Source organism: Salvelinus namaycush, chromosome 10 (assembly GCF_016432855.1).
Source record: "Salvelinus namaycush isolate Seneca chromosome 10, SaNama_1.0, whole genome shotgun sequence".
Classification (NCBI taxonomy): domain Eukaryota; kingdom Metazoa; phylum Chordata; class Actinopteri; order Salmoniformes; family Salmonidae; genus Salvelinus; species Salvelinus namaycush.
In genome coordinates, this window is record NC_052316.1 from 28,234,949 (window position 1) to 28,251,125 (window position 16,177).

The window sequence follows — 16,177 nt, forward strand, 5'->3', positions numbered from 1 at the left end:
AGATACACGCTAAGCCACACACACACACACACACACACACATTAGTTCCATCTTCTTTATTTCCAAACAATGCTAGAATCACATTTCCATAGCTGGTCAACAGGTCCAGAATGCATGTTGAGCATTCTGCTGAAAAATGTATAACCCATTGAGGCAAGCGGACACCAGACTACAGACAGGCCCTGTATCAATCAGTGTGTGTGGAACAGATTCGGGGAAGAACATTTACTGTCACCATGTATTAGTAGTGTTTAAAAGTTTTATGTTATCTTATGTTACCTTATGTTATCTTATTACGTTACATGATGTTTTATTATTTGTGTGTGTGTGTTCAGTGCATCCACAGAGACCTGGCTGCCCGGAACATTCTGCTGACTCAGGGGCGAGTGGCAAAGATCTGTGACTTCGGCCTGGCCCGTGACATCACCACAGACTCCAACTATGTAGTCAAAGGCAATGTAAGTCTGGCCCATCGCTTACTACTGTAGATCTCAATGTGATGTATAGATACAGCATGGATATTTTGCAGTGAAAACCATCAATGGAATAGTCAAGCACAGGCACAGCATTGATATAAAGCCTCCCAAAACCAGTGTCAGCTATGAGCCCGGGGGCCATCATGGGCTAGAACTGTATGTTCCAATTCCATGGCATGTGAAGTACAGTATGTATGTATGTACACTGAGTGTACAAAACATTAGGAACACCTGCTCTTTCCCTGACATAGACTGACCAGGCAAATTCAGGGCCAGCATCCCTGTGGAATGCTTTAGATATTAGGAAGGTTTTCCTAAAGTTTTTTTTACACTCAGTGTGTATCTGATGGATCTCACATTGTAATGTGCACTCTGGCAGGTGTGTGGTTATGCATTCCTTTAAATGTCATTGAATTCTTTCAAATGTCACTGGTATGGGTCACCAGATATGTGTCTCAAACATTCAGCACCTTAGGGGAGTTTTAACCTACTCTTGAAACTAAGGAAATACAGTACCTCTCCTCTCATACAAGAACAAGCAATTTTGAACATTTCTGATCCAAAATTCAAGATGAATCAACAGCATCTGCATTAATTATTTGCTCTCTCTAGTTCTACACTCTTCACAGCTGTAGACAGCTGAAGTGATAGAGATGATGGATTACTTCAAAGATGTCAAGATATTTGCTTTGATGCATTTTCTGAATACATGAAGTGCATCTGACATATTAGACTGGCTGTGATGGTTTGTGTTCCATGCAGGCTCGCCTCCCAGTCAAGTGGATGTCTCCAGAGAGCATCTTTGAATGTGTGTACACATTTGAGAGTGACGTATGGTCCTATGGCATCTTGCTCTGGGAAATCTTCTCACTCGGTACGTACGTCCACGTTACCCTCTGTGTGTGTGTGTGTGTGTGTGTGTGTGTGTGTGTGTGTGTGTGTGTGTGTCCATGTGTGTGAGTACCTGTCCATGTGTGTGTTTTCATTGATTTTTATTATCTTATTTTCTTCATGGCCTACAGGAAGCAGTCCATATCCTGGGATGCTTGTGGACTCAAAGTTCTACAAAATGATTAAGGAAGGATATAGAATGGATGCACCAGAGTTTGCACCGAGTGAAATGTGAGTGTGTGTGTGTGTGTGTGTCTAAGTATCTTGAGAAAGACAGTGTGTGCGTGGGTGTACTATACAGGGGTGTGAATATGTGGGATTTAAGCAGATTGCATATTTGCTGAATTTCACCATAAACTTCACCATGAAAGCTAAATTATTATTTAGTTCGTTATTAGATGTTAGCTACATACATTCCATTTTCAGGAGAATACACTTAGAGAAAAGCATGTAACGTGTCACTTTGTAAGAGGGGGGAGAGACAAGAGAGGTAACAGGTGTATGTGCTTGGTGCCATGCCTGCGCCTGTGCTAAATATGTGTGTTGTGGTTTCAGGTATGAGATAATGAGGTCGTGCTGGGACTCGAACCCCTTTAAGAGACACTCCTTCAGCAAGGTGGTGGAGAGGATTGAACAACAGCTGTCAGACACCACCAAACACGTAGGTCACAGATCTCCTCTAACCTGCTTGTTTACACATGTTGACAGACTATGGATTTAAGGTATTCACAAGAGTTTACCAGCAGTAAATTCCATAATCCATATTCTTGAGATTTTTTTTAAGTGCCAAAAGGTCCCACCTTGAGATTGTGCTGTATTTAATAGTAGCAAACAGTGCCTTGCAAAAGTATTCACCCCCCTTGGCGTTTTTCCTATTTTGTTGCATTACAACCTGTAATTTAAATAGATTTTTATTTGTATTTCATACAATGGACATACACAAAATAGTCCAAATTGGTGAAGTGAAATGAAAAGAATAACTTGTTAAAAAAAAATAAAAAAATTAAAACTGAAAAGTGGTGCGTGCATATGTATTCACCCCCTTTGGTATGAAGCACCTAAATAAGATCTGGCACAACCAATTACCTTCAGAAGTTACATAATTAGTTAGATTGCACACAGGTGGACTTATTTTAAGTTTTCACATGATCTCAATATACACCTGTTCTGAAAGGCCCCAGAGTCTGCAACACCACTAGCAAGGGGTACCACCAAGCAAGCAGCACTATGAAGGAGATCTCCAAACAGGTCAGGGACAAAGTTGTGGAGAAGTACAGATCAGGGTTGGTTATAAAAAAATATCCAAAACTTTGAACATCCCACGGAGCACCATTAAATCCATTATTAAAAAATGGAAAGAATATGGCACCATAACAAACCTGCCAAGAAAGCGCCACCCACCAAAACGCATGGACCGGGCAAGGAGGGCATTAATCAGAGAGGCAACAAAGAGAACAAAGATAACCCTGAAGGAGCTGCAAAGCTCCACAGCAGAGATTGGAGTATCTGTCCATAGGACCACTTTAAGACGTACCATCCACAGAGCTGGGCTTTAAGGAAGAGTGGCCAGAAAAAATAAGCAAACATGTTTGGTGTTTGCCAAAAGTCATGTTTGGTGTTTGCCAAAAGACTCCCCAAACATATGGAAGAAGGTACTCTGGTCAGATGAGACTAAAATATTGCTTTTTGGCCATCAAGGAAAATGCTATGTCTGTTTCAAACCTAACACATCTCATCACCCCGAGAACACCATCCCCACAGTGAAGCATGGTGGTCGCAGCATCATGCTGTTGGGATGTTTTTCATCGGCAGGGACTGGGAAACTGGTCAGAATTGAAGGAATGATGGATGGCGCTAAATACAGGGAAATTCTTGAGGGAAACCTGTTTGTCTTCCAGAGATTTGAGACTGGGACGGAGGTTCAACTTCCAGCAGGACAATGACCCTAATTATACTGCTAAAGCAACACTTGAGTGGTTTAAGGGGAAACATTTAAATGTCTTGGATTGGCCTAGTCAAAGCCCAGACCTCAATCCAATTGAGAATTTGTGGTATGACTTAAAGATTTCTGTACATCAGCGGAACCATTCCAACTTGAAGGAGCTGGAGAAGTTTTGCCTTGAAGAATGGGCAAAAATCCCAATGGCTAGATGTGCCAAGCTTAGAGATATATACCCCAAGAGAATTGCAGCTGTAATTGCTGCAAAAGGTGGCTCTACAAAGTATTGACTTTGGGGGGTGAATAGTTATACACGCTCAAGTTTTCAGTTGTCTTATTGTCTTATTTCTTGTTTGTTTCACAATAAAAAATATTTAGCATCTTCAAAGTGGTAGGCATGTTATGTAAATCCAATGATACAAACCTTCCAAAAATCCATTTTAATTCTAGGTTGTAAGGCAACAACATAGGAACAATGCCAAGGGGGTGAATACTTTCGCAAGCCACTGTACTATACAAATTCAATAAAATATTACCTGCCTTCATGTTTTAGTAACGTCCCACTGAGCAGACACTGGTTGAATCGTTTCCACATAATTTCAATGATGTATTGTAGTGGTGTATTCATTTTATATGATGTACTGCTTTATATTTGTATGATATGTAATGTAAGTGCGTTAATGTGTTTGGACCCCAGGAAGAGTAGCTGCTGCCAAGGCAGTAGCTAATGGGGATCCCTAATAAATACAAATACAATACAATGATATTATGTGGAACCAAGTTGATGTCTGTGCCCAGTGGCGTTAGCCTACTGCTCTATCCTTTTGTAAGGCCACTCAGTGGTTGAAGAATGTGAGTCCTTTGACAGTCTCCCCACCTCTCTTTGAAACCTGACAGAAGTGCTTTTAAAATACCACCTAACAATCAAAGAGTCCCAACTGCTGAACACTGCTGACCAGTCATCTGTTCAGGCATTCCAGCATGTGTCACAGAATGTTAGGACTGATCTAGTTGTTTTGACTGAGTTAATGAATTACCACAGGGCCACACTGTAAACCACTATGTGCTGTCATTACTCAAAACTTTTGATGAAACCTATTGCACTTAATGTATCTAAGTACACTAACACTTGAAGTCGGAAGTTTACATACACCTTAGCCAAATACATTTAAACTCTGTTTTTCACAATCCCTGACATTTAATCAGAGTAAAAAATCCCTGTCTTAGGTCAGTTAGGATCACCACTTTATTTTAAGAATGTGGAATGTCAGAATAATAGTAGAGAGAATGATTTATCACAGCTTTTATTTCTTTCATCACATTCCCAGTGGGTCATAAGTTTACATACACTCAATTAATATTTGGTAGCATTGCCTTTAAATTGTTTAACTTGGGTCACACGTTTCGGGTAGCCTTCCACAAGCTTCCCACAATGAGTTGGATGAATTTTGGCCCATTCCTCCTGACAGAGCTGATGTAACTGAGTCAGGTTTGTAGGCCTCCTTGCTCGCACACGCTTTTTCAGTTCTGACCACAGATTTTCTATGGGATTGAGGTCAGGGCTTTGATGGCCACTCCAATACCTTGACTTTGTTGTTCTTAAGCCATTTTTCCACAACTTTGGAAGTATGCTTGGGGTCATTGTCCATTTGGAAGACCCATTTGCGACCAAGCTTTAACTTCCTGACTGACGTCTTCAGATGTTGCTTCAATATATCCACATAATTTTCCATCCTCATGAAGCCATCTATTTTGTGAAGTGCACCAGTCCCTCCTGCAGCAAAGCACCCCCACAACTTGATGCTGCCACCCCCGTGCTTCATAGTTGGGATGGTGTTCTTCGGCTTGCAAGCCTCACCCTTTTTCCTCCAAACATAACGATGGTCATTATGGCCAAACAGTTCTATTTTTGTTTCATCAGACCAGAGGACATTTCTTCAAAAAGTACAATCTTTGTCCCCATGTTTATTTTTATTTATTTCACCTTTATTTAACCAGGTAGGCAAGTTGAGAACACGTTCTCATTTACAATTGCGACCTGACCAAGATAAAGCAAAGCAGTTCGACACATACAACAACACAGAGTTACACATGGAGTAAAACAAACATACAGTCAATAATACAGTAGAAGAATAAGTCTATATACAATGTGAGCAAGTGAGGTGAGATAAGGGAGGTGAAGGCAAAAAAAAGGCCATGGTGGCGAAGTAATTACAATATAGCAAGTAAAACACTGGAATGGTTGATTTGCAGTGGAAGAATGTGCAAAGTAGAGATAGAAATAAATGGGGTGCAAAGGAGCAAAATAAATAAATAAATAAATACAGTAGGGAAAGAGGTAGTTGTTTGGGCTAAATTATAGATGGGCTATGTACAGGTGCAATAATCTATGAGCTGCTCTGACAGCTGGTGCTTAAAGCTAGTGAGGGAGATAAGTGTTTCCAGTTTCAGAGATTTTTGTAGTTCGTTCCAGTCATTGGCAGCAGAGAACTGGAAGGAGAGGCGGCCAAAGGAAGAGTTGGTTTTGGGGGTGACCAGAGAGATATACCTGCTGGAGCGCGTGCTACAGGTGGGTGCTGCTATGGTGACCAGCGAGCTGAGATAAGGGGGGACTTTACCTAGCAGGGTCTTGTAGATGACCTGGAGCCAGTGGGTTTGGCGACGAGTATGAAGCGAGGGCCAGCCAACGAGAGTGTACAGGTCGCAGTGGTGGGTAGTATATGGGGCTTTGGTGACAAAACGGATGGCACTGTGATAGACTGCATCCAATTTATTGAGTAGGGTATTGGAGGCTATTTTGTAAATGACATCACCGATGTCGAGGATTGGTAGGATGGTCAGTTTTACAAGGGTATGTTTGGCAGCATGAGTGAAGGATGCTTTGTTGCGGAATAGGAAGCCAATTCTAGATTTAACTTTGGATTGGAGATGTTTGATGTGAGACTGGAAGGAGAGTTTACAGTCTAACCAGACACCTAGGTATTTGTAGTTGTCCACATATTCTAAGTCAGAGCCGTCCAGAGTAGTGATGTTGGACAGGCGGGCAGGTGCAGGCAGCGATCGGTTGAAGAGCATGCATTTAGTTTTACTTGTATTTAAGAGCAATTGGAGGCCACGGAAGGAGAGTTGTATGGCATTGAAGCTCGCCTGGAGGGTAGTTAACACAGTGTCCAAAGAAGGGCCAGAAGTATACAGAATGGTGTCGTCTGCGTAAAGGTGGATCAGAGACTCACCAGCAGCAAGAGCGACATCATTGATGTATACAGAGAAGAGAGTCGGTCCAAGAATTGAACCCTGTGGCACCCCCATAGAGACTGCCAGAGGCCCGGACAACAGACCCTCCGATTTGACACACTGAACTCTATCAGAGAAGTAGTTGGTGAACCAGGCGAGGTAATCATTTGAGAAACCAAGGCTGTCGGGTCTGCCGATGAGGATGTGGTGATTGACAGAGTCGAAAGCCTTGGCCAGGTCAATGAATACGGCTGCACAGTATTGTTTCTTATCGATGGCGGTTAAGATATCATTTAGGACCTTGAGCGTGGCTGAGGTGCATCCATGACCAGCTCTGAAACCAGATTGCATAGCGGAGAAGGTATGGTGGGATTCAAAATGGTCGGTAATCTGTTTGTTGACTTGGCTTTCGAAGACCTTAGAAAGGCAGGGTAGGATAGATATAGGTCTGTAGCAGTTTGGGTCAAGAGTGTCCCCCCCCCCCCCTTTGAAGAGGGGGATGACCGCAGCTGCTTTCCAATCTTTGGGAATCTCAGACGACACAAAAGAGAGGTTGAACAGGCTAGTAATAGGAGTGGCAACAATTTCAGCAGATAATTTTAGAAAGAAAGGGTCCAGATTATCTAGCCCGGCTGATTTGTAGGGGTCCAGATTTTGCAGCTCTTTCAGAACATCAGCTGACTGGATTTGGGAGAAGGATAAATGGGGATGGTTTGGGCGAGTAGCTGTTGCTGTTGACCGGGGTAGGGGTAGCCAGGTGGAAAGCATGGCCAGCCGTAGAAAAATGCTTATTGAAATTCTCAATTATAGTGGATTTGTCGGCGGTGACAGTGTTTCCTATCTTCAGTGCAGTGGGCAGCTGGGAGGAGATGTTCTTATTCTCCATGGACTTTACTGTGTCCCAGAACTTTTTTGAGTTTGTGTTGCAGGAAGCAAATTTCTGCTTGAAAAAGCTAGCCTTGGCTTTTCTAACTGCCTGTGTATATTGGTTTCTAGCTTCCCTGAAAAGTTGCATATCACGGGGGCTGTTCGATGCTAATGCAGAACGCCATAGGGTGTTTTTGTGTTGGTTAAGGGCAGTCAGGTCTGGAGAGAACCAAGGGCTATATCTGTTCCTGGTTCTAATTTTCTTGAATGGGGCATGCTTATTTAAGATGGTATCCTCTACTGACGGGATGAGATCAATATCCTTCCAGGATACCCCGGGCCAGGTCGATTAGAAAGGCCTGCTCGCTGAAGTGTTTCAGGGAGCATTTGACAGTGATGAGTGGAGGTCGTTTGACCGCTGACCCATTACGGATGCAGGCAATGAGGCAGTGATCGCTGAGATCTTGGTTGAAAACAGCAGAGGTGTATTTAGAGGGCAGGTTGGTTAGGATGATATCTATGAGGGTGCCCGTGTTTACGGCTTTGGGGTGGTACCTGGTAGGTTCATTGATAATTTGTGTGAGATTGAGGGCATCAAGCTTAGATTGTAGGATGGCTGGGGTGTTAAGCATGTTCCAGTTTAGGTCACCTAGCAGCACGAGCTCTGAAGATAGATGGGGGGCAATCAGATTACATATGGTGTCCAGAGCACAGCTGGGGGCAGAGGGTGGTCTATAGCAGGCGGCAACGGTGAGAGACTTGTTTTTAGAGAGGTGGATTTTTAAAAGTAGAAGTTCAAATTGTTTGGGAACAGACCTGGATAGTAGGACAGAACTCTGCAGGCTATCTTTGCAGTAGATTGCAACACCGCCCCCTTTGGCCGTTCTATCTTGTCTGAAAACGTTGTAGTTAGGGATGAAAATGTCAGAATTTTTGGTGGTCTTCCTAAGCCAGGATTCAGACACGGCTAAAACATCCGGGTTGGCAGAGTGTGCTAAAGCAGTGAATAAAACAAACTTAGGGAGGAGGCTTCTAATGTTAACATGCATGAAACCAAGGCTATTACGGTTACAGAAGTCATCAAAAGAGAGCGCCTGGGGAATAGGAGTGGAGCTAGGCACTGCAGGGCCTGGATTCACCTCTACATCACCAGAGGAACAGAGGAGTAGGATAAGGGTACGGCTAAAAGCTATGAGAATTGGTTGTCTAGAACGTCTAGAACAGAGAGTAAAAGGACGTTTCTGGGGGCGATAAAATAGCTTCAAGGAATAATGTACAGACAAAGGTATGGTAGGATGTGAATACAGTGGAGGTAAACCTAGGTATTGAGCGATGATGAGAGAGATATTGTCTCTAGAAACATCATTGAAACCAGGTGATGTCATCGCATATGTGGCTGGTGGAACTGAAAGGTTGGATAAGGTATAGTGAGCAGGGCTAGAGGTTCTACAGTGAAATAAGCCAATAAACACTAACCAGAACAGCAATGGACAAGGCATATTGACATTAAGGAGAGGCATGCTTAGACGAGTGATCATAAGGGTCCAGTGAGTAGAGGTTGGTTGGGGTCCCGGCAATTCAGACAGCTAGCCGGGCTATCGGTAGCAAGCTAGCATAGGATGGAGGTCTGTTTTTAGCCACCTCGTGCGTTTCCGTCGGTAGATTAGTGGGGTTCCGTGTGGTCAGGGGGATCAATCCAATTGTTAAAATAGATATAGTTATAGTGACCCAAGAAAAATTGTCCGATAAACTTATTCAGATAGCAGCCGATAAGACAGCTAACAATTAGCGGGCCCCAGATGAGCGTTCAGGTAACGTCGCGACGGAGGTGCCAGTGGGATAACTCCCTCGGGCAGATAACGTCGGTAGTCAGTCGTGAAGGCCCGGTGGGGCTCCGCATTGGCAGTAAAACGGGTCCGGATAGGTGATTGTAGCCCAGGAGTGGCTGATGGAACTCTTCAGCTGGCTAGCTCCGGAATAATTGATGTTTGCTCTGGGATCGACGTAAGCCAATAGTTACACGGGTAGCAGCTAGCTAGCTGCGAAATCAAGGTGTAAATGTGCAGAGCTTGCGGTTGAAATCCGGGGATATGGAGAAAAATAGGTCCGGTATGTTCTGGTCTGTGTCGCGTTCTACAAAAGTGGTGATAGATTATCGAGCTAAAGGAATAGCTCATGACCACAAACCGTGGTTAGCTGTAATACTAACGTTAGCCAGTAAACTGGCTAGCTTCTGGGTAGCTTCAGGCTAGCTTCAGGCTAGCTTCAGGTTAGCTTCTGGTTAGCTTCTGGCCAGCTTCTATTGTGGATTTTCAAATTTGAGGTAAATAATATATTTTTTTTGTAATTGGTGAGGCGGGTTGCAGGAAAGCGTTTTGAAGTTGAGTTTTTGGAAAATAAAATATATAAAAGATATGCGAAGAAAGGTGTAAATATATATATATATACGGGACACAACAAGACGAGGACAAAAGGACGTCTGACTGCTATGCCATCTTGGAGATGTATGTGCAATTGCAAACTGTAGGCTGGCTTTTTTATGGCGGTTTTTGAGCAGTTGCTTCTTCCTTACTGAGCGGCTTTTCAGATTATGTCGATATAGGACTCATTTTACTGTGGATATAGATACTTTTGTACCTGTTTCCTCCAGCATCTTCACAAGGTCCTTTGCTGTTGTTCTGGGATTGTGGCTGCGTGGTCCCATGGTGTTTATACTTGCGTACTATTGTTTGTACAGATGTACGTGGTAAACTTCCGACTTCAACTGTACTTAGTGTTTTTGTAGTCATTACTCAAACTGATGGAGTCACTGCGACCCTGTAGGGGTTGAGTTGTATCGGCTTTAAATTTGGAGGAATGGCCCCACTAAGCCACGCCTCCAATATAATTTCCTTGTGTGCCTTATCTTTTTGAGTGAATTGTAGAATTACCTCCCATGACTGTATTTGTTCGTGACAGAGACCCATGGTTGTTGAATTCATTCATTTTCAGTCCTGTGGCCTTCACCGAGTAAGTCTCTAGGCTAATATTATCATTATAATTAAACTGTTTATGATAATACATTGCATATTTCACAAGGCCTTATTTTGAGGCCTAGCTTTACCCTCATACTGTCACGATCGTCGTAGTGAGGAGACCAAGGCGCAGCGTGATGATAATACATCTTCTTTTTAATAACGAAGAAGACTGAACAAACTATACAAAATGAACATGCACGCTAAATGACACGAGTGCAGACATGCAACATCACATAGACAATAACCCACAAACCAAACTGGCAAATGGCAACCTAAATAGGATCCCCAATCAGAGACAATGATAAACAGCTGCCTTTGATTGGGAACCAATCTAGGCCACCATAGACCTACATATGCCTAGACTACACACACACACCTAGACATACAAAAACCCTAGACAATACAAAACAATAATATCCACCCTCGTCGCACCCTGACCTGACCAAAATAATACAGAAAACATAGAATACTAAGGTCAGGACGTGACAAATACAGTGGCTTGACATTCATGGTTTACAAGTAGGTCTGCAAGTAGGTTAGAAAAATTCTGTATTTCCAGGAATATCCTAACTGGGATTTTTGGAATATAATTTACCAGAATTTTTCAACCCTACCTGCAAATCCCTTTATGCTGGCTTGCAAAGTGATGTGTAATTCTTATTGGAATCCAGCCAGAGTTAGGATATCCAACAATTTACATTTTTAATTTCCTGAAACCTGCATTCATAATGACTGCCAGGGTTAGGAACAGGGTGAGGAGACTACCTAAACCATTTAAACAGTAAGAACCATTTCCGTAACAGGTGCAATAAATGTAACTAAATTAACTAAATTATTGGATTAGTTTAGGAAAATGTATGTTATTTATCTTTGTGTAGCATAAGATTAATCAATCACTCAATGTACATGAAAAAAACACAGATGTTAAAAACTATTTTTTTTAAATCTACATGTTGGGAAAAAGTGTATTTGTTATCTTAACTGACAAAAATGTAATTGATGTGACTTCTCATTTAGTTTTGAGTCAGTATCTCATAAACTTTTTCAGTAATAATTACTTTTCGTTGACTTTGAGTTCAACTTACTACAAGTATTTAAGTAAAACATGCCTTGGGGTTTACAGTCTACACAGTCCAAACAGAGTACAAAGAACATGCCTGTGGGTTTTTCCACCCCAACTACCCAGGGCCACATGTTTAGGCTACCACCAGACTAGTGAGACTAGCAGTTAACACACAGAAATGTGTCAACCCTCAATTAACACACGCGTCACACACATCACGCGCCACACACACATGCTTGCACCCCACACACACACACACACACACACACACACACACACACACACACACACACACACACACATACAGTAGCCACTGAACATCTCATGACAGTTAGGAAGTGATGAATAGGATTGATCACTTGTGACATAATCACCTCTTTCACTGTATCATGATGACCTCTCCTCATGAACTCAGCTCACCTCTCACTTCTGAAACATGCCAGCGATTTAGATAACACAGAGCAGGCCTTCTCTTCTCACGCCTTCCCCTTCACACCTTCAGACCAGAATGCTACACAGTCACCTTCTTTATTTAACCATGCTGCATGTTTCTCACTCAGTAAGCAGAACTGCAATGAAAACACCCCTCCAGCACTACATAGTATATTGTATGAACTCTCTCTCTGTTTCTCTCCGTTTCTCCCTCTCTCTGTCTAGATCTATCTGAACTTCAGCTCCAGGTTTCCGGTCACAATGGGGCAACAGGTTACCAGTGTGGACCAGGGGACGCAGAATGCCAACATCCTTTGCCTCAACTCTGTGGGCAGCAGCAATGCCTCCACTCAGCCCCTATTGGCCAGCGCCAGCGATGACATCTTTCTGGGGGAGATGGCCACCGGGCTCAGGGTCCACCAGGTGTAAGGCCCCACCCACGATGGCTGCCCCATAAAGTGCCTGTTCAGTGCCATCCCGAACACCCACCACACCCTATTCCAATCATATACTGTGTCTAGCTATTAGCCACCCCCTCCCAACCTTATGCCTAGCAGTTAGCCTCCCCCTTCAGACCGAGGTTTAAAGAAGGATCCTCTCGAAACCTCTGCTCCTGGCCGCCATAGGGGGTACCGTTCCTTGATCATTACTGCATATCAATTTTGATGTGCTGTTTGAAATGGACAGTATAGTTTATAGCTCCATAGTAGTGCTATTTTCAGAGGACTTTCCTCAATGTTGCTGTTACTGTATCTTATATGTTTCATACAATGTTTTTGTTTGTTTCACATTTCCGTTGTCAATGTATTAAACTGAATTACTATGTTGTTTTGTTTTAAATATATTTTTTTCTAAAACGAAATAATGTAGCATTTATAATGGTTGAAATACAATTATCGTTGGAGGTGAAAGTACTTGAAATGTAACATCTTTCCAGATGTAGGCATCATGTAATGAAGTTTTCAGTTGACCTTTTTTTCTGTTGCATCTTTAAAAAATATAATGTTAGTATTATTCCACAAGTTCAGTTTTGGTGATTATGTGAAGGAGAGACATTTCTAGGACCAATGGCTGAAATTATATTCAGTAGGTTAAATCTCAAAACGTCTCAATCTAATGAACCGATAAGCATGGTACTATGACTGTTTATATGTGTATATATTGACCTTGTGTATGACTCGTAATAAGTGTATGATGTGAAAGGTAGCATTAGCTTAGATTCAGCAAAGGTTGCTTGCTGGAGAATCCTTGTAAATATGTAAATATGTTGCTTGTGTCGGCACCTCTTCTGTCTTTTACAGTATGTGACCCTTGTTTACATTTGTCATCAGACAGGTACTGCCATATCACTATGGGGTTTCTTTAGTTTAAAAACTGTCACCAAAGATGGGGAAGGTTGAAACAGTGCATGGTTAGGATGAGCATACTGTATAAGGGAAAGGTGATTAGCCAGTGGATGCTTTCTACTCTTAAAGATTGTTAAAGAAGGCTTTCTGTTTTGAGACAAAAAGTCAATGATGCTCGTTTCAAATGCCAATGTGAAGCTTGCAGAACAAACCAAAAACTGTTCTGAGAAAAAGCCAATGGGAGGAATGCTGCTCAGATGAATAGCCAATTTGGTGTTCGATGTTAGAGCTGTCTAATCAAACAAGGTTGTGACATGTCTTATAGCTCCCTACAGTCCTGTGGGCAGTTCCCTCAGTGCTCCCATCCCATCCACCAGTAGCTAATTTCTCAGCCTTCCCTCCGCTCTTTATGTCCAGCTGCTTCCTCTGACGGAAGTGTCACTTCCACCATCTCTCAGCCAGAGCTCTGTATCACTTCAGACTCCCATCACTAGGACTTCCCTCTTCCCACACTGAGATATTGTTGTGAAGAGCACCTGGAAATGCACAGACTGAAAGTGTGTGCGTCTGTGTGTCTGTGTGTGTAGGTGCCACAGTATGAAATGTATGACATTTACCCATCTCGCTTTTCAACCCTGTCTCCTTCTCAAAGCTGGCTCTTTGTAAATATGTGTGTGAATACAATGTAAAGTAATGTGGATGCTGTCTTAAATGTTTTATTTTCTATTAATATGGTATATTTAATGCACACCTCTGATATTCTGTAATATAAAACATTTCCTACCACAAATAGATACACAGAGATACATCCATTAAATATATACTGTACATCTTCTTCTTTGGAGGTAAGCTGCTTGTTTTTCTGTTTTCTTGTGACAACTGTAGATGTCTTTGTTTGGACATTGCTGTAGATTCCTTGTGTAGTGTCATTTTCCCCTTGGCTAACCATCACATGCTGTCTTCTACAAGCAGGCCAAAACATTTGTTCTTTATTTTCAAATGCTTTTGTACAGCTTTGCCTTGAAAATCAGGTTTGTTTTCAGCCCCAAACAGGAACACTTCATACTTTCATGGCAATAGCAAATATTGTTCTAATTTGGCTAATTACAAGCAAGGACGAGTAGAGCTGTAGGGCAATGACTCACATCAATGCAATGCTCATTCCCCATTCCCCCTTCTGTCACATGGAATTGGAGACCTCAAAATAGGTAATTACACACTAATAATATAGTAGTTACATGTTTATCTGTGTCATTCATCACACTGTTAAAGATAGCACAACCAAAATATTGTCTGATTATCCCTAACAAGGTTACGCTGGAAAAGTTGATATAATATGATGCTTGTTTTCAAACTTTTAGGACATTTGTATTTTCCTCCTATTCAAAGATAAGTTTATTTTGTATATTTGTTGTATATTTATTTTACAAGAGACAAAGTTGTTTGTTGTGCACATTTGCAATGTGTTGCTATCTCTTGTGTTACTGTAATATAAATAAAAGAAACCCTTAAAATAGTTTTGTTAATCATGATTTGTATTAGTAATATGTGAATTTTTCATGTTATTATTTTCATGTGTGCAGTTTAGTACATTTTTAAGACATTCCTGTCTTCTCCTTTGATTCAGTTTGATAATTTGGTGGAGTCATTTTATTTAGATTGACATAGATCTGAGGGTCATATTGTCAGCCATCTGTGTCAAGCCTCTGAGCAGGTGATGCCTCAGGTCACTGTCAGTCTCCTCCCCATGATAGTGTACAGTCATACTAGTCTACAGTCACTGACTGTATCTGTTTATAAAATCATGTTTCCTGCTCCAGAATTGTCAGGGTCTTTGGCTTGGGTCCAGCTTGGGACATCTGGCTGTAGGGGAACGCCGCTAGGATAGTGGCTTGTCCAGCAGGCCAGGCCGGTGGACAGACAGACGGAGGGCCCTTGTGCGTGTCGCGGTGTGGGCTGAGCCCATTGTTCTAGCATCTACAGTATCTGATAAGAGGGACAGGAAATCCCACCATTGATGCAGAATGGTTGATTGAATACGTTTGTGAGTGTAACGATTCTCGTCTGGTGAAGGAGAAGAGGACCAAAATGCAGCGTGGTAAGTGTACGTCATAATTTAATTGAAAACTGAACACTACACAAAATAACAACGAGGAGAAAACGGAAACAGTTCTGCAAGGTGAACAGACACTAAAACAGAAAATAAACACCCACAACCAAAATGGGGAAAACAGGCTACCTAAGTATGATTCTCAATCAGAGACAACGATCGACAGCTGCCTCTGATTGAGAACCATACCAGGCCAAACACAGAAATATAACAACATAGAAAAAAGAACATAGACTACCCACCCCAACTCACGCCCTGACCAACCTAACACAAAGACATAAAAAAGGAACTAAGGTCAGAACGTGACAGTGAGACAGAGTGGTCGCTTAAAGTAAAGAGCAGCTGAGAGAGGGAGAATAATCTTTTCTGTAATATTTCATCACATTATTTGAAGATCATTGCGAGACTAAGACTGGACTTTTACAGCAAAAGCTACTTACACTTGTGCTACTGTACTGTTGGTCTGATATGAAATGTCCTGCAACAACAGGGTGATCAAATGAAGATCTTACATCTGTATATGGCCCAGTTGAGATTTTCATATGTTATTACTCTCACAATACAGTCCAATTAGACGCAGTGTATTGCACCCTTTTTTTCTTTCTTTATCCCTCTCCCTTCTCACCCTCTGTCTCAGTAAGGTTTGAATTCTGTCCAGGTCCTCATTCCAGCACAATAGTCTCATTTGTTTTCTAATAGCCTCTGGTAAATTATACTTCTGTCCAAGATGGAAAAACAAACACCCAGTTGTATCGTGGCAGTTCCATTGCTTTTTCTCTGGGATGATCTAGTTACAAGGGCC

The 16,177-nt window shown here is 42.1% G+C and overlaps 1 protein-coding gene across 1 annotated transcript in view; it reads left to right on the forward strand.

The window, feature by feature from the left end:
* The window catches only part of LOC120054924 (mast/stem cell growth factor receptor Kit-like), a 48,477-nt gene extending 33,723 nt beyond the window's left edge, over nt 1-14,754 (forward strand). Inside the window, 5 exon segments of the mRNA XM_039002663.1 lie at nt 336-458; nt 1,239-1,350; nt 1,499-1,598; nt 1,923-2,028; nt 12,145-14,754. Of these exon segments, the coding sequence (XP_038858591.1) occupies nt 336-458; nt 1,239-1,350; nt 1,499-1,598; nt 1,923-2,028; nt 12,145-12,348 (645 nt within the window). The 3' untranslated portion in view covers nt 12,349-14,754.
* Nucleotides 14,755-16,177: the final 1,423 nt, after the last annotated feature.